Consider the following 27,041-nt stretch of genomic DNA (forward strand, 5'->3'; position numbering starts at 1 on the left):
AAGAGGGAACAATAATCAATTTGATTATCTTTCTGTATCTGTATAAACAAAAACTTGGAATGAAGACTAAATTATAAAAATATTAAATGTCCATGACTTCAGAAGGTAATTACTATTCCTTCACTGGTTTAAAAGTTCACATAAATATATCTCATAGTAGAGTAAAATAAGCTTCTATTTTCTCATGTGTGAAACAATATAACAGGATCTGTCAATCAGTATTTACCGGTAGACTAGGCAGAGTGGGGATGAAAGATATTTAAACAGGATCCCTCCCAGAGCTTATATAAGATTCCTTGAAGCAAGAAATATCCAGAGGAATGGTAAAAACATAATGAATTGTATGAGGAAAAGATCAATGGAGCTGTTAGGAGAAAATTCATGGAATGCTTTGAGACTTAAACTATGAGCGAGAAAGACCAATATAGCAGTTAATAAGCATAGATTCTGAATTCATTAGTGACCGAAACTTTCCAATCACCAGCCGGAATTTGTTTCCATTGTTGGAAGCCACAAACAGGGGTATATTTAATCTACCAGAATCTAGCTTTCCAAAGAGCAGACTAAAACCTAGGGCATTGGCAATAGCTGGAGTCACGAGTTAGAAGAATAGCCTTGACTTCTGCCCACTAATAAGAAAGATCAAGTCCAGTTTGGGTTCTGTATGGCTAACACTGATACTGGATAGCCACAGGACCCCAGAGGAAAACACTATGTTTCAACTTCTCAGTGAACCAAGTCTAGGCATTTAGAAGAACCTAGGGACCTGGTTAGTCAGCAGCTATTTCAAGTTGTGAAGTAGAGGATAAAATTTCCCCCAAAAGTTACCTTGTTTCATGTAAAGCCAAGATGTCACTGCTGCCTAGCTGGCCGAGTTCTTGAATCTATACTATTTCCACTTGATAAGTGAAACTTTTATGGTCTTCCCATACATTAGTTATTAAAGTCTAAGTTGGCCTACCTCAAAATAGGACTATCAGGCCATGCAGTTACAAGATTTCTGTGGATCAGGCATTCAGTTTCAACAATGATCTAACTGCAAACTAATAGCAGCTTTTTAAAATGGTATAGATGGTGGCCGTGTCTAGAAGGTGATGAGTCCAGAACTCTGAGGGAAAACTTCAGGTACAGGACATTAACAGGCAAAAGCATCAGCCACAGAGACTTATAGTTCAAAAGGGTCACTAGGATCATGGGATTGAAAGGTACTAGGACTTTTCTATAGGTAAATTTTTATGATTGGGAAGATTCCCTCTGGGCCTTAAGATATATTACAGATGAGTTCCTCTTATTACATACAGAGGTAGAAGCAACAAATACAGTATGTTGAATTAGCCCAAAGGACCCTTAACACAATGTTGTGTTGGATTCCTTTCTCCATTGTGGATCCTGACTGAAACTGATCAGCAGAATGTGGATGACCCATGACACCAATGAGACTGGGTAGGATGCCTTGGTCACCTGTATCCAACAAAGCTATACACGTTTTCTTACCTCACCAAAGTTCTCCAATATACATGGACAGGTATTTTTGGTCTTTAGTCCCTCTTGAAAACAGTAAGACCTTGACCCAATCTCTAATAATTCTTGTCCTTGAATAAGCTGGGATTGGAATAGAGATGGTGAGAAGGATCTGGGAGAGTGGAGGCAGAGAGCACCTCCACACCGGTAAGCAAGACTCACTGACTTTGAGTTTGGAGCAGTGTGGTGGTTGTTTGCTAGTCACTTGAAGTTCCATGTCTAGTGCTCTAAATTAGATGGCAAGATCCTCAGTCTGAAATTATCTATTTCACCAATGGAGACCCTTTAATTAAGCAGCCATAGCCATATTGCCTTTCCGCTGGAACTATCAGGATTTTGGCATTATTTTCAGGATAATATACCTTCTTTTACCTGATCAATTCACCATTTGGACAGTATACTTCAACACTACCTCCTGCTGCTTAGGCTCTAAACATTCATTAACAGCAAGATAGAGTTCCTTACTCTTTCCTCTTGCCCACCATCTGGGTAAGAGCATTAGCTCCTAGATCCCAGGAATTGTTCGCATATCATCAAACCCAGCTCATGGAGCCCTTGGCCTTGATCTTCTAGACACCCATGTCTCTGTCCATATCCCATTCTCATTGCCTATTTGCAGAAGTTCTTAGAGTCTGAATACTTAAATTCCTTTGTCAGTTACAAGCATTGGAAATCAGTCTGTGGCTTGTCTTTTAATGTTTTTTTTCTCTCTGTATTGTTCACAGTGTGGTAAATTTATTTATTTTTTAAACCTACCCTGTCTCTTACTCAGAGTACATTTTTCATTTAGTGGTAAATATTTTACCAAAATTCCAGCAAACCCTCAGCTATTATCTTTTCAAATACTGCTTCCTTGCAATTCTTTCCACTGTCTTCTTCTGGAACACCTACTATATATATGATGGAGCTTCTCACCTTATCCTCCATGTCTCTTATCTCTTCTTTCACAAATTATATTTTCTCATTTTTCTGTGCTATGTGCTGATTAAATTAATCATTATTTTTTTTTTTTAATCATTATTTTTAACTCACTCTTTGTGTTCAGCGTACCTTGCCTACCGAGTTTTTTAATACTAGTTAAACTTTCATTAGTTTTCATATTTTCATATATAATTTTTAGTATACAATTTATTTTTTGTATTGTATGGAATTTTAAAAGATATTTTACCTTTAGTTTTTTTTTGTTTTTTTTTTTTTTGCGGTACGCGGGCTTCTCACTGTTGTGGCCTTTCCCGTTGCGGAGCACAGGCTCCGGACGCGCAGGCTCAGCGGCCATGGCTCACGGGCCCAGCCACTCTGCGGCATGTGCGATCTTCCCGGACCGGGGCACGAACCCGCGTCCCCTACGTCGGCAGGCGGACTCTCAAGCACTGCGCCACCAGGGAAGCCCCTTACCTTTAGTTTTTATTTTAAAAAATTTGACAGATAGTTCTACAAAATGTATTTCAGAAGGATAAAATTCATGTTCAATTGTGTTTTTTCAATATGAACTTGCATTTTTTGTTATTTTTATCTATTTCATTCCCTCTCTCATATATCCTTACAGATTCCTTTCTAGTGGTTCTATTATTTCTTTCACTCTGTGACCCCTCTCTCATCTTCCAATCTATAGCAATGTTTCATAAGGGTGCTTTGAGGTTCACATCCCCTGGTGATATTGGTGGTATTTTGTATCTAGTTCCAAAATAATTAGGTAACTTGACAGAGTTCTTAGTTATCTGACTGAATCTGTGCCTTTCTGTTTACCTAGGACCGCAACTTTCAAACAAGCCAAAGCCTCAGGGCACCAGAATTTTCGTGGTGCTTTCACAAGTAAGGAAGCCACACCCAAAGCCCTGGTTTCAAGTAGCAAGCCTGCCTTCAGACTTAGATTTCACATAGAGCACTTTTAATCCATGGACAATTCTGACCAATAAGCCCTACTTATGGATCAGGGGCCCTGAGGCTGATAGCTTTAGTCGGGCTTACTCGGCTTATTTTGCATGGATTTTGGTTATGTGAATTAATCAAAGAGGACTCTGTCGAAGTTTGATGTTTTTACATCATCGTGACAAGAAATAAAGCAACAGGATTTTTTCCCCCTAAGTCTATTATAATATGCACTCTTTCCAGCAGCAGTTCAAAGATGGTTCAAAGAGGTAAAGACAGCAAAGAGTAACCTAAGAGAGGCAACAGGAAAATGAGCGAAATTTTATGGAAACCAGCGGAAAAGAATGCTTCCGAGTAGTAAGTTGAGCAAATAGCTTCTTACAGATCAAATAAGATAACGCCTGACAAATATCTACTGGATTTGGCAACTTGGAGACATTAATAAGAGTAACTTTTGATGACATGTTAGTTCAAAAACAATTATGGGTGAGATGTGAGATAGCTAGTGCAACCGATTAAAGAAGGAAATTTAAAGATGACAGGAAGTTCACCTCAAAGGGGAATCTGAAACATTGGGTGACAGCTGAAAGGGATTTTTTTAAAATGAGAAATGATGGTCTTTTAAAAATACAAATATAAATACATCAGAAGAGAAAGGCCTAGATGTCTAAAGCAGAGAAAGAAAGAAACATGGTGGGTCTAAAAATTTCTGGAGAGACAAGCTAGAATGGAAAAGATGAAAAGCACGTCCTTAAGTAGGACCAATTATTCCATCAAACTTGAAGAGAAGAGGAGAGAACAGGTACTAATGAAGCCATGATTGTAAATTTGATGCTGAGGGTTGAGGTAGGACATTCTTATCTCATGGTATCTATTTCTCTTAGAAGCAGGACACTAGGTTTTCTGCTGTAAGTTGGAGAGGGACTGGTAGACTTGAGAAGTAGGAAGAAACTTTAAAAGCAGTGTTGCAGAATGTAAGAGAGTGTGGGTGACTAGAAAGAGTTTGTAGCAGTTGTGACAGTGTTGACAGCTCATTTGAGATTACTATCAGTTTTATAGGGGTTGCATTTTTCACAATGGGTTGATTTTCTCCAGCTAAGTTTATTGTTCTAAGTCAGACACAGTGAAGAAGATAATGACATAAATATAGGGTCAAGTTTTGTTATGAAACGACGGAGGAAAAATAAATTTGGTACTAGAAGAGAACGTCTCTAACAATAAGCCACAGAAACTAAGCTGGATATGGAGAAATGTGAGGAGAGGACAGGATTAATATATGGAAAACAAATAGATGATTAATTAACTCATAGGTTTGAGAGGGTCAAAACCAAGTGTAGTGTGGTCGAATACATTTGTAAGTAAGAAGGAAAGGAGTTGAATTGCTGAGTTATTGATCTAAGAGTTAGTGTACTTTGTGTCACAATAATGATTATGATGCAATTATAGACATATATAAGACTTATGTGGCTAAAAGCCTCCTGGGAATGAACAACTCAAGAAGCTTAGGGTCCATGGTGATGGATGGGTCTTTTGTAAGGACACTGAATTTATCTAGAATCATAAAATCAACCATCTTAAAGTGAAAGGCTATGATGCAGTTGTTGAAGTCAACAGTGGATGAGTAATTGTGATTAAAAAGTGAGTGAGCAAAAAAAAAAGTGAGTGGAAGGTAACTTAAAAAAGAGAAGGAATGGTATATCCAGAGACAGGTGCCTCAAAGAAGCATGGCTTTTCTGGAGCTTAGAGAATTCATGAACTGGGAACAGCAATGGGGAGCACAGTATTGGGGCTATTCAATTATATTTCAATTTGTCTTTTTCTGAGCATATAGTAGACTCTACTCCTTCCCTCCCATGGAGTTGAACACAGCCATATGATTTACTTTGGTCAATGGAATATAAGCAGAAGCAGTGTGCTTTCATTTCTAAGAAGAAGCTTTTAAGAGACAGTGTCCAATTCACCATGTTCCCACTCTTTCCCTGATGTGATGATCAGCTACACAGCAGTGGCTCCATCAGTTTGGGTTCTAGTGAGAAAACACGGAGCAGAGCCCTCAGCCGGCCTTTAATCTATATTCAGAGGGAGTGAGAAACAATTTCTGTAGGTATAAACTACAACCACATTCGAGTTTAGCTTGTGCTGCTTAATCCAGTCAGTCTCTTGGATCTGACCCAGCCTCTCAAGATAAGTGGGCGAGACAGAGTAGCTGTCATTGACATGGCTACAGAGAGAGCAATTTCAGCAGCAGAGAGGCCAAACACGTTAGGAAATAATCGAGGAAGAGAATGGAAATGAGGGAAGATTATTAATGATGGAGGGATAGCGATCCAGAGAGTATGGCTTGTAAGAAAGGGAAAAAGTGGTAACGTAGGTCAGAACAAAGTCAACATAGCCCAGCACGCTCTAGAAATAAAAATGCAGAAATAATCATAGACCAGATAGTCTTAGAATTTTTACAATGTCTGATAATAAACTTGTGAGGTACATTTTGTTTAAAGAATCTTTTCATGTTTAAAAAATACATTACTGGGCTTCCCTGGTGGCGCAGTGGTTGGGAGTCCGCCTGCCGGTGCAGGGGACGCGGGTTCGTGCCCCGGTCCGGGAGGATCCCGCGTGCCGCGGAGCGGCTGGGCCCGTGAGCCATGGCCGCTGAGCCTGCGCGTCCGGAGCCTGTGCTCCGCAACGGGAGAGGCCACGGCAGTGAGAGACCCGCGTACCACAAAAAAAAAAAAAAAAAAGTACATTACTGAGGATACAAATTGCAGTTTTTCATGGCTTTCCACTAACTTCTGACACACACTGATTATTTTAGGATAGTGGGACCAGGTGTCAACCCTCTCTTCTTCCTTCTCTCTAGTCACATGTGTATTATGCTAAGTAGGCAGAAACTTGACATTTGGATGGTCCTGTCCCCAGATTCTGTAAGGGATGCAGACTTTTCCTTATTTGTTTACTCTATTGATAATTTCAATGGGAAATAGGGTGAATGGAAGAGGCAGTGAGATGCCTGAGTTTATGTTTTCATTCATTTCAGATAATTGCTATTATTTCTTCCAAAAAAAAAAAAAAACCTACAAATGACAGCTAACACTTATTGAAAGCTTATAATACACCTGGCATTATTCTAAGCACTTCATATGTTTCATGTCATTTAATCTTTAGCATAAAGTATATGCATTTGTCAGTACTCTTTTTTAGGTTAAAAAAAAAAAAGTGAGGCTCAGGGACTTAAGGCAAGTTGCCCAAAATCACCCTTCTGATAATGAATGGAGGGGGATTTGGAAATCTGGCTGACTGCAAAGTTATTCTACTGGTTATAATTTTAAAGTTTCTTTAATACCAAAAATATATTTGATGGACTGATTATCTTTCAACATAGAATGAAAATGTATTAAGGAATAATGAATTGAAGAAGAGATTTCACTGAGGATAGCAAATGAAGCCATGATCAAATCTCCACTAAATTATCCAAGTTCATATTGATATTTAAACATGAGGAATTGTCTTTGACAACTCCCTGAATCTAATTCATTCACACAATACCTATTTTTTACTCAGATATTTTTATTCCTTTAAAACTGTTCTTAATATACACATACATACATGTATACTGCTTGTATACATTAATACTCAAGTTTACTCAAGTAAACTCAAGTTTACTTGTCTTAAAAAACACTTAACAGGGCTTCCCTGGTGGCACAGTGGTTGAGAGTCTGCCTGCCGATGCAGGGGACACGGGTTCGTGCCCCGGTCCGGGAAGATCCCACATGCTGCGGAGCGGCTGGGCCCGTGAGCCATGGCCGCTGAGCCTGCGCGACCGGAACCTGTGCTCCGCAACAGTGAGAGGCCCGCGTACCACAAAAAAAAAAACAAAAAAAAAAACACTTAACAATACGTCATGATTTATGTAGAGACAATATGAGAACATATCAGAACACTAGTATTATTTGTATGCATATTACATATTCTGTTTTAATTAGAAAATTCAACCTTGCCTATTATGACAAACTATAACATAAATAATTTATGTAAAGAGATGCATGGGAATGAATCTATCTATGTTAGTACATACACAAAAACAACATCATTTACTTCGGGTCTTAGAATGACCTAAAAATACTGGCTGGCAACAAGATTCATCATAATTCAAAAAATTCTTTACACCATGAAAGATTGATTTGAAAACAGAAGGACATTGGTTGTTTTGTTACTATGGCTATTCCTGGCAGTTGTCCAGGGATTACAACTGCACAACCTTACAAATAGCATAGAAATTGACTTTTAACAAAGGGTCTCAGCAGGATCATGAGTGGTGCACATTAATTCTCACTGTGCATTGATGAGCTCTCTTTGAACTTTGCCAAGGTTTAACCAATGGCAACAGACCTCTGGCACTGTCAGAAGACGTGGATCTTGAACAGCGCTTCAGGAATAAAGTTTTTTTGTTTGTTTGTATTTGTTTTTGTAGGAAACCACATTTTAATCATTTAGAACAGTTATCAGTTCTCATTAGATCCAGAGTTTTCAGGAAGCTTGTGAAATATCAGAAAGGAATTTTTGCCACAAACATCTTCTAAAGAAAAGGATCTAGTATTGCTCTTAGATTAATCTTTAAGGTTATATATTTAAATCTGAAGGTAAGAAAAGGCTCTGCAAACCTTTTAATGGTATGATGAGTAGAGAAAATGTATGGGTTGGATCATGTGAAACTTGTGGTATTTCATTTTAAGCTATAAAAAAGACAATTTTATGTTTCAACCTAATATTACTATTTACATAATTAACTGATTTGCCTAAACATTTTTTTTTTAATTTTGACTTCTAAATACTGACTTCTGACTACAGTTTTATCTGTAATGTTGATCCCAAGGTGAGAGATCATTCTACTCTATTTTAAAACATTAGCTTTTTTAAGCAAGGAAAATCAAACAAGATATTTATGTGTATGTGTGCACACATACATGTGCATATTCATATGCACATAATCATAATTGTTTCATCATAATTGTTGACTGATGGATTTTGTTGATCAGTGTATAATATTTTAAGAGAAAGTGATTAGAAATCATTTATACAGATTTGTATACATTGCCTTCTTTTACGATCTTGACTGGTGTTTATACAAAAACAGATTGCCTGAACACATTTTTCTGATTCACAACCCTGATCACATTAGATCCTACAAGGCCCATGCACAATGCCACCTCCCCACAACACGATTCACATGCTTCCAATCTTATATATTCTCTCCTTGCTCTGGATTTACTCTCCATCCCTCATGTATATATTATGATACTTGATTCCTTAATCAATCTCTTATTATAATTACATATTCATATCTAGTTTCTGTACTGCATTACCTATTCTAGAGGGAGGAGTCCAAGTCTAAGTCATCTCTGTGTCACTGATAGTGACTAGCACAGAGCAGTGAACAAAGCAGTCCTTCAATGAATAAATGAAATAAATGTACTTCCGCCTTCTTGTTTAATATATTTATTCTCAGTGATATTAATCACATTGCTGTCTGTTTTATAATTCCCATGTTTTTGTTTAATAAATTAAATATTAAATTTTTAATTTTGATGTTCTCCCATTTGGGGATTGGGGTCAGGAAAATGTCATTTCCCAAAAACATGAAATCGACAATACCAAAATCCAATATACAATGGAAGGGACTAGGTATTTGTAGGAATGTCCCACCAGACATATTTCCAGAGGATTAAATGACTGGAAGAATACTTTTAATTCAGAACAACTAAAATGAAGAAAATATGAAGCCAAAGATTTTGAGCTGACATTTGCCCGGAGGACATTGGGCAAATCCTCATAGGCTAGCGCTTAAGGTTTGATCAGTAAGAACTCAAAATCAGAGATAAGGCCTGAATCTCATGCAAAACGCAAAATGAAAGATCAGACTGGAGACTTTTGTATAAAACCAACATACTCTAGCACATTCATATTCGGTGGGTCAACTAGAATAAAGCTCATCCCACAGTTTAAGTTTTCTAAGGCCCTTGCATTGTTTTGATATTGATAGCTTGTTAAGTATGTTTGCTAAAATAGCCACTAAAATAATAAATAAAAAGAAAGCTTATAAGTTTAAACTAATAGAGGAAAAAAGGAATGAGACCAAAGAAAATCCATTCAATCCAAAAGAAGTCAAGAAATAAGAACAAGGGAACAAATTTAGATGATAAAAATGAAACTGTCTTAGAGATTATCACTGACACTAATCTCTTAGCAATCTAATCAAGAAAAACATTTGTTTCTTTAAGAAACGATAGCTCACTTAACTGTACTGTAACATCCTTGAGATAAAATGTTTGTGATAGTCCTCTTAGCAAAATGAGAGAAAAAATAGTAGATGTGGGTTTTTATCCCCAAGAACGCATGCTCTGGTTCTTAATGCCCTGTATGGGTACTTAGGAAGAAATATCGTCATAGTACAGGACAAGAGATCTGATTATCTTTAAAAATACTGCTTTTCAAATTCTTTAAATGCTGGCTGAAAATCAACATAAAATTTACCTAGTCTGTGTAATGGTTTATGTAGGAAAGCAGGTAAAATGTATGTCAGGAAGTTTGGAATAAATAAAAGATAACAGGAAATAAGCTGAAGAAGATAAGTTGAGATAGAATGTGAGGTAGGTACATTTGGAGTGGATGGGAAACGGGGACTGGGTGAATCAGTCAAGTACCCATTTGAACCTATGAAAAAGATAAGAGTCAAAATGTATGGTTACTGAGCAAATGTTTGCAGCATTTCAAGCACAAACCATAGAAAAAAATTGGTAGCCATGAATTTCATATTCCTGGGTGATTGCAATGTAAAGTATAATATTATCATGAAAGCACTGACAGATATAAAGTTTTCAACTGGAGTTTGTATTACGTTCACTGAACTACAGTTTCAAAGAGTGAAATATATGTAATGCATTCTAGAAATGTTTCCATCCATAAAGATGATACTGTATTATTTAAAAGATAAACTCTCAGATGACCAGTATGACTTGTTTTCCTAACAAGCTGATGCTAAAATCGTTACTTTTATATTGATGTCCCTTTGTTTACAGTGCACACAATATTTCTATTCTGCTCCTTCCCTGAGGACAAGCTATCTTTTGATAGTGTCTTAGCTAATCAGGTTTCATTTAATTTATACAAATACAACTGTGACAATTTTAACCTTTTGTGTACCTATTATTTTTTGGGGGGCTGTAAGTACAGCTACCTACTCTAAGTGTCTTATCCTACGTGTTTTCCCTAACTCATGCCCTCCTATTATTACATCATGTATTATCTGATATATCTGCCAATATTTGTTTGAGAAACATTTGAAGATGACTTTCCTATGTGCCTACATTTGGGATATTATTTCAGAATGCCTTTACCTATTATTCTGTAGCTATGACTAATTTCTCCATTTTAAAATTCTAACTTCTCTTAAGTTCAACAATCTTACCCAAATTTATTTTTTTCAGAAGGAATCTGTGACGATAGCACAGCTATGGCTTGGAGTAGAGTCACAGGTGTGAGGTGAAGTTTACTGTACTCCCATAGTGTGTAGAGGGGTAGAGGTGAGGTGCACAACTATTACCCATTCGTTTATTCTACAGATATTTTATTAACCATCTCCACCCTGTGTGAGGTCCTGCGGTGACTGTTATGGAAGGTACCAAGATGAACGTGAAATCATTCCTGCTTCAGTGAAGGCACTGACACCTACAGGGAGGAGAAAAAGCATGGAAGTTGACCACCACTTACTCCTATTTGTAAGTAGCTTTGTAAACGGCATTGGCCAAACTGACAGCGATGGAAAATAGGGTGGATTTATTTAACAAACACTCATTAAGAATCTATTGTGTATTAGGCACTGTGCTAAGTTCTAGAGATATAGTTTCTCCCAGAGCTTATATTGTAAACTGAGAGAGAAGTCTGAAGATCTGAAGATGTATCTATTGAAAAACAAAGTGACATCAGAGAGAATATTTGGAATCTAAATGTTGCTAAAACATTAATCTAAGGTGAAAGAAAAGAGTATAGTGCATCATAAGGTATCAAAGTTAATTATTTCCAAAGAGAAGAAAATACAAAGACATAAAATATAGTTTTATATTGTCTAATACTAAACTAAATATTGTCACATAAACAAATAAATATATTTGTACTTGAATATATCCCAATATATTCTGATCTTCCAATAATCCAAGTTGGATGTTTTAAAAAATTTGATCAGAAATATCATCATAATTAAATCTGTGAGAAATAAATTTTTCCCTTCAGCGGCTTTATCTTTAGCAAACTTAATGTCCTCGAGGAACCAGAAAACCTTAAATGTAATTAGAAGTGACTAGGAAATTCTATGGGTGCAGACACATGATTTTAGCATAAAACAACATTGGTTAAGGTTCATGTAATTACATGCTAACAAATAAATTCATTCTCAATAGAAATAAACCTATCAGACAAAAAGATACAGAAATCTTCTTTCCTTTTGTTAATCCTGTCTTCAAAAATTTTCTGAATCAGATCAGAGTTTATCTTAAATTCAATTGTTTCTCAATACATTTAAATGAACCTGACCAAGTTGTAGTTCACTATTTTAATCATGTGTGATGTTATATAAAATAATATCCTTCAGGTAGAACTACCCACTAAAATTAAATTAACTGCAGCATTAAATATAGTGTATTGGAAAAAGCATCTGTCGTTTTCTTACAATTTAAGCTTAAAGACTTCCTTGATCCTTTTCCTCCCAGATAGGATTAGATATATATCCCTCAGTTTTCCCAAAATATCTTGGGAATATCTCTATTATTGCATTACCTGAAGTATATAAAAATTATTTATGTGCCTATCTCACCTAGGATTCATATTTATCTATATATCTTTAGTGGCTAAAATTATGACAGACAGAAAAATGCTGAGTTACTAGTATTGACTTATACTTGCATTTAGGGATAGCATGAAGAATATCATTTTTTGGCAATTATATTATTTCCATTATTCAAATTTATTTTGAAAAGCAATTCCACATAACTCATGAGAAAGGAAAATCCAAGCACAGTTAACAAAGAAATGATATTTATTCTATTAAGAAAATTCATGCTATGATTGTACTTTTGAATTTTTTTAGCTTTTGTTTAGGACTTTGTTTTGTTACTGTTTAGATTTGTTTTATGTTCTAAAGAAAATGTCACCTTAAAAAAAAGCCACATTTATTTAAAATAGAGAACCAACAAGGACCTACTATATAGCACAGGGAACTCTGCTCAATACTCTATAATAACCTAAATGGGAAAAGAATTTGAAAAAGAATAGATACATGTATACTTATAACTGAATCACTTTGCTGTACACCTGAAACTAACAAAACATTGTTAATCAACTGTACTCCAATATAAAATAAATTTTTTTTTAAAAGCCACATTTGTTTATATCTGATTTCAGTTACATTTATTCTGCTTTTCTGATAATGGTAGGTGCGAATCAGTGTTTATTATTAAGTAATGCCATATACCACAGATAAACAGATTTTCCAGCCCCCTGCTTTAACAGTGTCACTGTAAATTCACTCTCTGACTCAAATACAAACTTCTTATTATTGAACTCAAATAATTCTAGATTTTTGATCTGCTCCTGTGGGCAATTTTCTCCCAGAATACCCTTGCCCTTAATTTATTTTTCTACTTTCATCTTTATAGAGTACTTTATTTGCTTGAGTCATCATCAAATTCTCAACTTCAAGCCTTCTCCATTCTAATCTGTTTCCCTCTGTTCATTTAAGAAGCTTTTTAAAAGCTTTCTTTTTTTAAGAAGCCTTTCCTGACTATGTCAAAGAAAAGTTTCAGTGTCCTGCAGTGTGAGACTGATTAGTTGTATATTGTTTTGTCAGAGGCAAAATTATGTATAGGATGTATAGGAGTGTTAGGACTTTCGATACATCTATAGGAGTCTCTATAATCCCAATTTAGCATTTTACTTCCTCTTAAGCTTCAAATTATGTCTTGTGCTATTTTTTCTGACAATATTTATATCCAAAGCATTTACTTTACCAATATTTTAAGTATTTTAAGTTCAAGAATCATGTTTGAAGAACTCAGTAGTATCCATGGAGGATATTTATTCAATAATTTATTATATAATTACAAAATAAAATAATCCTTAATGACGGTTTTTGCTATAATATTACAACTAAATAGCATACCAAGAGATCATTATTAGGGAAATAATTTATTTTAAAAATCTTGATAATACATCAAAATTTCAAAGTTTTTAAAAAAAATTATGTTTAAAAAACACTTAAATATTTCTAAACATGACGTCAATGTTACTGTGAAAGTACATAGAAAAAATCAAATAAAACCATTATATTTAAAAGGTATTGTTAATGCTGTAGTTAACAGTGTCTCTCCCAGAAGAGACATTCAACAAGCAGTTGCTAAGTACCAACTATAGGATAATTTCTAGTGAATCATAATCTATTACACAGTATATATCAGAATTATACTGGTCTTCGGTCTCCTGCTTCTGAAGTAACTTTCTCAATAGTTTTATCTCTGAACTATTTGACAGTACATTTCCACTTTCAACAACTTGCTGTTTAAATCATTGAGAAAAAAATTTCAATTATAGAGAACTACATTAGCCCTTTTTAACGCGTCATGTGCTCTTCCTAATACATAGCTCTAAGGTCTAAGTTAACAGTCACAAGATTTCTCACTGAAAGTAAAAATCAATTGCTTTTTTGTCAGAGAAAAGAAAATTATTAACAAATATGTCTGGCCTGGACTATTTGGTTGTCTATCTTCATGCTGAGAGTGGAAGGAATTCAGACTTTTACTTAAGTTGAAGTCCAACCTGTGTGGACTTAATGAACAAACTGCATGTGGTGAAAGAATTAAATTTGAAAAACAAAAACGTTAAGACTCTTAAATAATAGAATATCTTAATGAGTTCCAGTTAAGGAAGAATTTCCCCAACAAAGAAGTGAAAACATCAGAACTATGAAGAAAAAAATAAGTAAATTAACAAACTCAAACTTTAAAACTTCATACCAAAACTCACACAAACACAGACATGTGCATATACACATGCTTTAAACAAATTAAACGACACGATCCTAACCAGGAAAAATATTTGCATTATTAGTATTCAGAAAATATAACAAATTACTATGTATCAATAAGGAAAGGCAAAGGAAGTAAATGGGATTTTCAGGAAAGAGAAATTAAAAAGTTAATAAATATGGAGAGAGTGGGAAGAGGCTAGTAATCAGGGAATATAAATTAAAGCAATGGGATTCCATGTGTCTTTAAACTGAACAAATTCAAATAGTGAGAATCTCATGTTAGCGATTTTGCAGAGAAACAGAACTCTTACAAACTACTGGCAAAAATGTAAATTGGTAAAGCAATTTGTAGAACAATATTTTCAATATCTAATGAAACTGAAAATATCTGTAAACTCTGACTAGCAATTCCTTTCCCAGTACATCTCTTAGAGAACCTCTTGACACAGGTGCTCCAGGAGACAAGACAACAAGACAAGACATGGCTCTTTCTGACAGAATTTGTTTTCATAGCATAACACTGGAAATAATTTGAATCTCAGTAGAGACTGGTCAAATAAAAATACTACCAAATACTTTAAGAAATTTATACAGAATGGACCAGGAGAACATCAAACTTAAGAATGGTTACATGTGGGGAGGGATGAGGGAAATGTAATTTTACCTTTTACAATTGATTTGGAAATTACTAAATTGAGAAATTTTACGGTGAGTAAGGGACTTCACCATTATCTGTAATGTTTTATAACTTTTGTATTAAAAGAGAGAAACTTGAAGCAAAGTTAACAAACATGTTTACAGTTGCCACTTCTCGGTCATAGGAAATTATAAATAAATTTGTACTTCTATGTTTTAGTGATTTTCCCCAAAATTAAAAAAAAAGTAATAGTGATAATAATATTAACCCTACTCAATTTTTTTAACTGAAATACTAGAATGCTTCCACTAGAATGCAGAGTTGAGACAACATGATATCAAAATTCAGAGCTACAGCACAAGTCAATTCCTATTTAGTTAGAAACTGTTTTTTGATTTAGCCTTTTCATTTTTGTGATAATACCTGGAGACTGTTCCTTGAAAAACAAATGTTTGATTTCCTCCCTAGTATGTAATAAAAGACCAATTAGAAGGCAAGGCGAAGTAAGTGAGGTCCTCCAAGGCTTATTCATGAATCACAAAAGGCTTGATAATGTTAAACACTGATTGCATTGCTGAGGCAGCATGCTGGGAAGCATTCAGGCAGCTGGAAAACCATAGCATCACTGGTCTTCTTAAAAATTATGTAAAATAAGGGGGAATTAGGTCCTAACAGACTTCCCACTTTGCCATAGTTGTTTTATAAACTAAAACAGAAATTTTCTCATTCTTTTTTTAATCTGTCAAATGATCAAGTTTTTGTTTGTTTGCTTTTAAAATTTCAACAGCACTTGATTAAAAAGAAAAAAAAAGCTTTTATTGACCAATCTACTCTCTTATCAACCACAAACGGTTAATGATATTAAAAGAGAAGTCTTTCTAAGCCCAAAGAAGTTGTAAAGTTCTTTGGCATCTCTTAAAGAGCTAAGTAACAACAAACAAACACTTCTCATAGTCTGATCTAAACAATTCTAATGATGTAAAAAGACTGAGAATATGGCTTTAAAAAATCTCTTGTTTTTTAGTGGTAATGATAAAAAAATGCCCTCTGATAATACCATAGCATACATATTGTCAATTATCTGTTTTAAATACAATCACAGTTTAACCATAATCAAATTAACTCCTGGTGTTTAATAGCCAAGATAAAACAACATGAAAGAAAACATTTGGTATCCCTTCGGATATATTAACAGTAATAATAATAATAATATTTCCTATTTGACAGGTAACACGCCTGTGTCATACATTCATGTCCTCAGAGTCAGCTTCTCAAATATGATTCGAAGACTCATTAAACATTCCAGTCATAGAAATGAACTCAATTCCTATAGCTGCATACCAGATTAATTAGCAGTTTTTGACTAGAAGTTAGGTTACTTCTTTGTTTTAAAGTCTGTATCTGTGTACGTGAGAGTATACATCTGTGCCAGGAGCTTTCACACAGCAAGGCATGAGACCTACAGTGGGTTCAGCATCACTGTCAGACAACATTTAATTTGTTCTTTCTCTCTGTTGTCATCCTTCTCCCCTTCCCTGTGTCGCCCCCATCCATCCCCCATCTCTGCTGTGCCACTGATGTATCTGAATAAGTTAAAAATGGCTACACTGCTGCTCCACTCTCAGATATTAACATTCAATCCACACCATCATTCTATGAGTGAGTATCATTATTGCCCCGGTACATGTGATAAAACTGACCTTAAAACAGAATAAGTAGCTTTCCCAAGGCTTACACAGCATAGGTAGATAGATAGAAAGCACCCAGATTCCCAAATTTGCAGTTAAGAAGTAACTGTAGATCTGAGGAGTATGAGTACACAGTATTCCCTCACAGATTTTATCAGCATTAGGACACTAGATCAGAGAAGCCCCCTGCAGATCACTGGCTTAAAGGCATTCGGAAATTTGCCTCCAGCTGGGGCTTATTCTGCGGGAAAGATGAAAGGACAAAGGATTTCAAGTAGCAAGGAGTGTCTGTGATCAAGCAGCAGAAGTAGGAGTTCTACAGGTGTTTATATAAGTGGGCTCTTTAGAAGTGTGAAATGATCAGGAAAAGCCTAGGTAAGCAGAGTCCCAACATGGAACCCTGGAGGTGTACTTTAAAACAGGTGACAATGTGAAAGAGCTTAAGGACTGCATGAGCCACTAGGTGTCAGGGGACAGTGAGAAATAAATGAAAGGTCAACATGCGTACTTGAAAGTTTATGGTACAATCTATTGGCATCTCTGCAATACTTTGAGTGGGACAGCCTTGAGAAGTCACTAGTTATCAAAGAAGAACATGACTATAATGTGTAGGTGGATTCCTAAAGAAGAGGCAGGAGGTACATAATAAATACATAATGAGGTGGCAAGTGTCTGAACTAGGTTGGTGGGTGTAAAACTGGAAGGTAGGGACAGATCTGAGGTCTATTTTTAGCCTGCACGAAAAGAGACTTGACATCCTGCTTTATTAACTTATGTATGGATGTTTACAAGCATAAATCTTCCTGGTTTTCCACTGCCAAGGCAAACATCACCAAAGACTGGAAAGTAATGCAACAGCCCTTGTCTCCTTCAAGGAGTCCCATAATAATATGTGCTGCTAGCTTATTGCAGCTTAGGTGTTTCCCCTCATGCTTATGAATGACTCTAGTTGGATTTACGAATAACAAAAAACAGTTGTCTCATGAGCCCACAAATGAGTTATTAGCCATAAGGAATGCATAGCCCAAAGCTACAAGTAAATGTATGTCCAACTTAATACAATGGTTGCATTAGCAAGTTTCTGTGTACTCATCACTTCTATGTCAGGTTTAATAGCTAAGCTTGCTTTTAAGAGTGAAAAACTCGATCAAATATTTCATAAAGTATTACACAAAAAGTTATGATGCTTTTAATTTTCTGAGGAAAATACAGCACTCCTTATTTCTTTCCTTGGAGCATGAATAGACACTTTCACTGAGGCCCCTGGAAGACAACATAAGAAGAAAAGCATTTGGAAAATATGTCACATATTCTCTAAGGAGCAAGATGCTTGAGTTTCACATTTGTTGTGGCACACTGATGACCATTTGTGTCATTCTTTCCATAAATATTCTTGAATGCTGAACACTTGCTGCAATCCTGTTATTTGTGTCTCCTAGTTATTTTCAGTATATTTGAAGCAAATGAACGCTACCATGTATATACCTTAATACAGAAGACTGTGGATGCAGTGAACTGATACAGTAAAATAGTGTCCTGATAAGGATTTTAATCAGTTTGATGGCTCACAAAAATTTTTTGTTACAGAGCGAGAGAGAGGCATGGATATATACACACTAACAAACATAAGGTAGATAGCTAGTGGGAAGCAGCCGCATGGCACAGGGATATCGGCTCGGGTGCTTTGTCACCGCCTGGAGGGGTGGGATAGGGAGGGTAGGAGGGAGGGAGATGCAAGAGGGAATAGATATGGGAACATATGTATATGTATAACTGATTCACTTTGTTATAAAGCAGAAACTAACACACCATTGTAAAGCAATTATACTCCAACAAAGATGTAAAAAAAAAAACACAAAAAACTTAACACTGATTTTACTATAATTCAATATAAAATTAATATCAATAGCAACTATAATCCCTACATCTTTATCATTGTAATACTGTCTAAATATACTTTTTAGTCTTCAACAAGAATACTCATAAACACTATAGTAGAAATATAGGATAAGTAAGAAGACAAAAACTTTGAACTTATTAGTTCAAACTTATTATGTCTCCATTTGTTGATTATCTATTATTTGTCAGACACCGCATTGGGAAACATATGTGTGTGTGTGTGTGTATATATATATATATATATAATTCCTAATTATTAATATGACATTATTTTATTTTTGAAAAAACTAAGGCTTAAAGAGTTTAAAGCAATGTGCCCAAGGCATAAAGCTACATAGTAAAAGAATTAAGACTTGAACCCACAACTGTCTCACCAAGTACTTACTAGTACACATGTTATGCAGCCCTGTTGTGGAAATGATGGGGGAGGAAGGTGTTTTTAGGGGAAAGTCTTGTCATTTTCCAAGGACTAACAATGCCTCAGGGAGCCACTTTCTCCTAATAACTTCCTGAGGTGCTATCTTCATATCGTACCACCAATAACTGTCCCTGGTTAGATTAAAATGAATTTGAGAGATCTTGTCAAACCCTATACATTGAGGGTCCTCTCAAGAAGGAAGGAGAGAGAAGAAGGTGTTAAAAACAGTTATTACTAAAATAATTAGACTTGCAACTGTAAGGACAAATTCAAATTAAACATGAGACTCAATTCTCTCTATTGAAAATAATCAGAGACCCCTCCCCTTTTCTTAGAACATTTACTTAAGAAAACGTATAATTTTAAGTCCTTTCTCTCTCTCTCTTTTTGAAATGTATATAAATCTTTAAAAGTTAGTTAAGCCTCTTGCCAGGTTTCCCACCAGGGGATGCCTTTCTCAAGGACCTGGGAGGTATGTCTTTGAAAAGGAATCACCAAGGAAGAGTGCACCCTAACTCCAAATTTCTGTGGGAGGGTAGGAGCTAACTTTGGTGGGCAAGTGCCTAAAATCTACCTGCTGTCATAAAGATATGAGAAGCTTATTTTTCTACTGTATAAAGCCAATTATCTAACACAGATGATCACCTCAATTACCAAATAAATTTAATATGAACTATGTGTGATAAATAGTACTTTCAAGATTTCTTGAGGACTAGTTATTGCTTATCTTGAAAACACGTATGTAATGCGTTGTGTCTGTTTGGCTACATAAAAGGGTGATACTTCTGTCTTTGCAATCTCTTAGGAAACTGCCTATAGTGTACATCACATTCTAGTGTAATGCTTATTCAATAATAAAAGTTTCTTTTTCTTCTAGCTTTGTGGAGAAGTTTTCTGGATTGGACGAAGATCTTATTTTTAATTATATTTCCCCATCACAACACCTGAATAAATTCAGCCCCTTGATGGTTATTCCCCTTCTACTTAACCAAGTAAAACCTAGAACATCTAGAAAATGGATTGGCATATAGCTGGTTTAAAATAAATATTGCTTGCCTCTGCCCCCAAGTTCACATAAAAATTATAAGTACCATAATTCAGATGTGGCCGATTCTGTCCCACAGTTCCAGATGTCGACATATGATCCAAGTGTGGCCATTCCAATAACCACCTCCTCTACCCCAGCCTTATGGATTAGTTCCCAGATTGGCACATGGTCCAAAGCTGGCCCAGCGAACACTCCTCCCACCTCCCCCCAACACCCTGCAATAGATTTTGCTGACACTTTGGCAAAAGGAGACCACTATCTCTTCCAGAAGGAGGACTCTTAAGAAACAGATAAACCTAGATTAGAGTTTCTAAACTTCAACACTATTGATATTTGAGGCAAGTAATTTTTTGTTGTGAGGGGCTATCTTGTGCATTATTTAGAGACTAGCATCTCTAGCCTCTACCCCTTGATGGCAGTAGCAACATCTCTCCCACCTCCTTAAGTTGTGACAATAAAAACGTCTCCCAACATTGCCACATGTCTCCTGGAGAAAAAACTGCCCCTAGTTGAAAGCCGCTGGCCTAGTGCCAACTTGAGCCTCCTTTGTCACCACGTGGAAAGAAAGTGTTTAAGAATAAAATCTATAAAGAGAGCAAGCCAAGAGATAACAAGACAGTGAAAGAGAGGTCAATGCATACAATGGCCTACTTTAAGACCCTGGATCCAATGTACTTGAAGTGAAAATCACTGTTGGATGTTTTTTGTAATGTGGGGCTTTTAAAAAACCACGTTGGATGTGGTTGGAGAGAGCAGGATAAGCGAAAATATAAAAAGCTTCACCAGTCAGGGTCTCAACAGAAAACAGGTGCACACTCAAATGAAGATACCTGAGCAGGGTTTACTCACAAAACGACTTATGATTCTCAAACTTCAGGGAACATCAGAATCTCATCAGAAAGCCTTGTTAAAATAGAGATTGCCAGGTTTCACTGCAGAGTTTCAGACCTGGTAGGTCTAGAGTAGGACCTGAAAATTTGCATTTCTAACAAGTTTGAAAGTGATACTGATGTTGCAGGTCTATGGAATATACTTTGAGAACCACTGGTGAATGGAAATTTTAAGGAATGGTGCAGGAACCCAAGGCTATTAGCAGCTAAGCGGTAACCACCCCTAAGATCAGAATTAAACAAAGCTATGTAGGGTGTAAACTGGAACTGAGAGCAGGAGAGACATTTGCGTAGAGCAGGCACTATTATGAGAAACTGTGACATTCAGTGAGGGGGCACAAGCCAGCTCAAGATGACATCTCAGGGAATGAGGAGGAAAATAAATATTCTAACCTTACTCTCCTCTCTCCCTTGGAACACTGACTGGGAAGCCCTGTTGCTTTACTCTATGTAAGGGAACCTCCCAACAGAGAAAGCAGGGTGGAGAAGGTCTGACAGTCTATTTGAAGGGTCAGAAAGATTTCCATAGGAGAGAAACAATAACCAAATGTAGAAGGGCTTGTAAATATATTATAGAGTTGGTCCTATATCCTTAGGACAATGAAAACTATTGAAAGACTTTATGCAAAAGAGGGGCATGATCAGATTTCTCTTCCTGAAACAAGACTTTAGTTGAATGATATAGTTAGATAACAGATTAAAAGGGGAAGATTCTCATATTGGGAATTTAATCCATGTGACTGTGGAGATGGAGAGAAGTGGAAAGCTTTCAGAATTATTTAAGAAGATCACATCTTGGGTCACAAATCAAGCCTCAGTAAATTTAAGAAAACTGAAATCATATCAAGCATCTTTTCTGACCACAATGCTATGAGATTAGAAATGAATTACAGGGGAAAAAATGTAAAAAACACAAACACATGGAGGCTAAAAACTACCTTACTAAATAACCAAGAGATCACTGAAGAAATCAAAGAGGAAATCAAAAAATACCTAGAGACAAATGACAATGAAAACACCATGATCCAAAACCTATGGGATACAGCAAAACCAGTTCTAAGAGGGAAGTTTATAGCTATACAAGCCTACCTCAACAAGCAAGAAAAATCTCAAATAAACAATCTAACCTTACATCTAAAAGAACTAGACAAAGAAGAACAAACAAAACCCAAAGTTAGCAGAAGGAAAGAAATCATAAAGATCAGAGCAGAAATAACTGAAATAGAAACAAAGAAAACAATAGCAAAGATCAATAAAACTAAAAGCTGGTTCTTTGAGAAGATAAACAAAATTGATAAACCATTGGCCAGACTCATCAAGAAAAAGAGGGAGAGGACTCAAATCAGTAAAATTAGAAATGAAAAGGAGAAGTTATAACAGACACCGCAGAAATGCAAAGTATCCTAAGAGACTACCACAAGCAACTCTATGCCAATAAAACGGACAACCTGGAAGAAATGGACAAATTCTTAGAAAGGTATAACTTTCCAAGACTGAACCAGGAAGATATAGAAAATATGAACAGACCAATCACAAGTAATGAAATTGAAACTGTGATTAAAAATCTTCCCTGGTGGCGCAGTGGTTGAGAGTCCGCCTGCTGATGCAGGGGACACAGGTTCGTGCCCTGGTCTGGGAAGATCCCACATGCCGTGGAGCGGCTGGGCCCGTGAGCCATGGCCACTGAGCCTGTGCGTCCAGAGCCTGTGCTCTGCAACGGGAGAGGCCACAACAGTGAGAGGCCCGCATACTGCAAAAAAAAAAAAAAAAAAATCTTCCAACAAACAAAAATCCAGGACCAGATGGCTTCACAGGTGAATTGTATCAAACATTTAGAGAAGAGATAAAACCGATCCTTCTCAAACTCTTCCAAAAAATTATAGAGAAAGGAACACTCCCAAACTCATTCTATGAGGCCACCATCACCCTGATACCAAAACCAGACAAAGATACTACAAAAAAAGAAAATTACAGACCAATATCACTGATGAATATAGATGCAAAAATCCTCAACAAAATACTAGCAAACAGAATCCAACAATATATTAAAAGGATCATACACCATGATCAAGTGGGATTTATTCCAGGGATGCAAGGATTCTTCAATATACGTAAATCAATCAACGTGATACACCATATTAACAAACTGAAAAATAAACACCATATGATCATCTCAATAGATGCAGAAAAACCTTCTGACAAAATTCAACACCCATTTATGATAAAAACTCTCCAGAAAGTGGGCATAGAGGGAACCTACCTCAACATAATAAAGGCCATATATGACAAACCCACAGCAAACATCATTCTCAATGGCGAAAAACTGAAAGCATTTCCTCTAAGATCAGGAACAAGACAAGGATGTCCACTCTCACCACTGTTATTCAACATAGTTTTGGAGGTCCTAGCCACAGCAATCAGAGAAGAAAAAGAAATAAAAGGAATACAAATTGGAAAAGAAGAAGTAAAACTGTCACTGTTTGCAGATGATATGATACTATACATAGAGAATCCTAAAGATGCCACCAGAAAACTACTAGAGCTAATCAATGAATTTGGTAAAGTTGCAGGATATAAAATTAATGCACAGAAATCTCTTGCATTCCTATACACTAATGAGGAAAAATCTGAAAGAGAAATTAAGGAAACACTCCCATTTACCACTGCAACAAAAAGAATAAAATACCTAGGACTAAAGCTACCTAGGGAGACAAAAGACCTGTATGCAGAAAACTATAAGACACTGATGAAAGGAATTAAAGATGATACCAAAAGATGCAGAGATATACCATGTTCTTGGATTGGAAGAATCAATATTATGAAAATGACTATACTACCCAAAGCAATCTACAGATTCAATGCAATCCCTATCAAATTACCAATGTCATTTTTTACAGAACTAGAACAAAAAAATCTTAAAATTTGTATGGAGACACAAAAGACCCCGAATAGCCAAAGCAGTCTTGAGGGAAAAAAATGGAGCTGGAGGAATCAGACTCCCTGACTTCAGACTATACTACAAAGCTACAGTAATCAAGACAATATGGTACTGGCACAAAAACAGAAACATAGATCAACGGAACAAGATAGAAAGTGCAGAGGTTAACCCACACACTTATGACCAGCTAATCTATGACAAAGGAGGCAAGGATATACAATGGAGAAAAGACAGTCTCTTCAATAAGTGGTGCTGGAAAACTGGACAGCTACATGTAAAAGAATGAAATTAGAACACTCCCTAACACCATACACAAAAATAAACTCAAAATGCATTCGAGACTTAAATGTAAGACCGGACAGTATAAAACTCTTAGAGGAGAACATAGGAAGAACACTCTTTGACATAAATCACAGCAAGATCTTTTTTGATCCACATCCTAGAGTAATGGAACTAAAACCAAAAATAAACAAATGGGACCTAATGAAACTTCAAAGCTTTTGCACAGCAAAGGAAACCATGAACAAGACCAAAAGACAACCCTCAGAATGGGAGAAAATATTTGCAAATGAATCAACGGATCAAGGATTAATCCCCAAAATATATAAACAGCTCATGCAGCTTGATATTTAAAAAACAACCCAATCCAAAAATGGGCAGAAGACCTTAATAGACATTTCTCCAAAGAAGATATGCAGACTGCCAACATACACATGAAAGGATGCTCAACAACACTAATCATTAGAGAAATGCAAATCAATACTGCATTGCGGTATCACCTCACACCAGTCAGAATGGCCAACATCAAAAAATCTACAAACAATAAATGCTGGAGAGGTTGTGGAGAAAAGGGAACCCTCTTGCACCGTTGTGGGGAATGGAAATTGATACAGCCACTATGGAGAACAGTATGGAGGTTCCTTAAAATACTAAAAATAGAGCTATCATATGACCCAGCAATCCCACCACTGGGCATATACCCTGAGAAAACCATAATTCAAAAAGAGTCAGGTACCACAATATTCATTGCAGCACTATTTACAATAGCTAGGACGTGGAAGCAACCTAAGTATCCATCAACAGATGAATGGATAAAGAAGATGTGGCACATATATACTATGGAATATTAGTTATAAAAAGAAATGAAACAAAACTGAGTTACTTGTAGTAGGTGGATGGACCTAGAGTCTGTCATACAGAGTGAACTAAGTCAGAAAGAGAAAAACAAATACTGTATGCTAACACATATATATGGAATGTACAAAAAAAAAACAATCGTTCTGACAAACCCAGGGGCAGGACAGGAATAAAGACGCTGATATAGAGAATGGACTTGAGGACACGGGGAGGGGGAAGGGTAAGCTGGTACGAAGTGAGAGAGTAGCACTGACATATATACACTACCAAATGTAAAATAGATAGCTAGTAGGAAGCAGCAGCAGTGGTGCTTTGTGACCACTTAGAGGGGTGGGATAGGAGGGTGGGAGAGAGATGCAAGAGGGATGGGATATGGGGGTATATGTATATGTACAGCTGATTCACTTTGCTGTACAGCAGAAACTAATACAACATTGTAAAGCAATTAAATTATACTGCAATAAAGATGTTAAATAAAAAAAAAACCACATTCCATTTTATAAATTAGGACCAAATACTTCAAGATATTAAATCACTAACTACTAGTTAATTTAAGACAGACATTTGTTTCTAATAGAACTATATACATCCCTTACATCCTGTGTATTTGTCAGAAATAATATATACTTTTAATAACATTATTGAAAAAAATAACTACTTAAAATACATTACTGTTCTCTGACATTATTAACCCCTGACCATCAAAAAAAAAAAAAAAAAAAAAGTAAATCTATTAGAAATCTTCCAAAGTTAATAAATAATGAGAAAAGGGACTTACATGATCAATTAGTTCACGGACCATTCCATTCCATTGTCCATTGGCATCATCCTGGGCTCCATATTTCCCATCCTCCACAAGTCTAATTTCATATGTAAAGCCAAGGATTGTAGATAGCTCTCTGAGGAGGTCAATGCAATAGCCCTCAAATCGATCATTTCCATAAAGAGGTTTGTCAGACTTCTTAAACAGGACATAGGGTTCTTCCTGGAAACAGCGAACATGAAGGTAGGAAGTGTCAGTTAATCATGAAACTTACTATCACAATTATAAGTTTCTTACAAGATAGAAAATTTCACTTTAATTTAGAAGTCAATTTTATTTTCTTCTAATTGTAATTAATATAGTTTGAAACACTAATAAGGCAGATTACTTTGGGAATACTTGGGTCTCACAAGAGAATATTTAAATATAACTTTGCCACAACTATATAATAAAAATGATATATATCTTATACCACATCTTATATCACATATAATAAATAATATATAATGAGGTATATACTATACAATGTATAAAACTAAGACATAATTTCACTATGATTACAATACCCCAATCTGAATTATACCATATAATTAATTTCTGGTGTGCTGTTTCAGTGAGGTTTATTGATAAAAGAATGAAAAAAAAGTCATTACCTAATTGCCTATCATGTGCTTAGAACTGAATTAGGGACTTTTATATACATGATCTCATTTTGTTCTAAGAACCATGAAAATTACAACTACTATAATTATAAGAGAAAAAGTAGTAGCTTACTTTAGAATATAGAAGAAACTAATGTTTATCAAGTACTTATGCTTATTCATCCAACAAGATTTTATGGAGCCTACTATACTATGAGCCAGCCCTCCTCTATATAAATGAGAAATCCCTGAGAAATGAAGTTCATGATATAGGGGAAGAAAACAATAATAAATGCCTAAACGACCAGAACACATTACTTCTGATGCTGATAAATTGTATAAAAACATAAACTAGGGCAATAAGATATTGAATGACATCAAGGTACTTGGCAAGATAAGAGAAGATAAGACAGAATTGAGTAATATGTCTGGAAACCTTTTCTGAGGAGATGAAACATGCACTAGAACCTAAAAGATGAGAAGGAGTCTAGCCATTTGAAAATCTGAAAGAAGAGCATGTC

The 27,041-nt window shown here is 35.8% G+C and overlaps 1 protein-coding gene across 1 annotated transcript in view; it reads right to left on the reverse strand.

Moving 5' to 3' along the window:
- Positions 1–27,041, reverse strand: part of GRIK2 (glutamate ionotropic receptor kainate type subunit 2) — a 653,415-nt gene that overhangs the window by 154,626 nt on the left and 471,748 nt on the right. The window contains exon 11 of the mRNA XM_027089701.1: positions 25,895–26,101. Coding sequence (XP_026945502.1) covers positions 25,895–26,101 — 207 coding nt within the window. The remainder of the gene's footprint in view (positions 1–25,894; positions 26,102–27,041) is intronic.

The sequence above is a fragment of the Aethalodelphis obliquidens genome, unplaced genomic scaffold (genome assembly GCF_003676395.1).
Source record: "Aethalodelphis obliquidens isolate GAN/ISIS:26980383/991018 unplaced genomic scaffold, ASM367639v1 scaffold3, whole genome shotgun sequence".
In the NCBI taxonomy this organism is placed as follows: domain Eukaryota; kingdom Metazoa; phylum Chordata; class Mammalia; order Artiodactyla; family Delphinidae; genus Aethalodelphis; species Aethalodelphis obliquidens.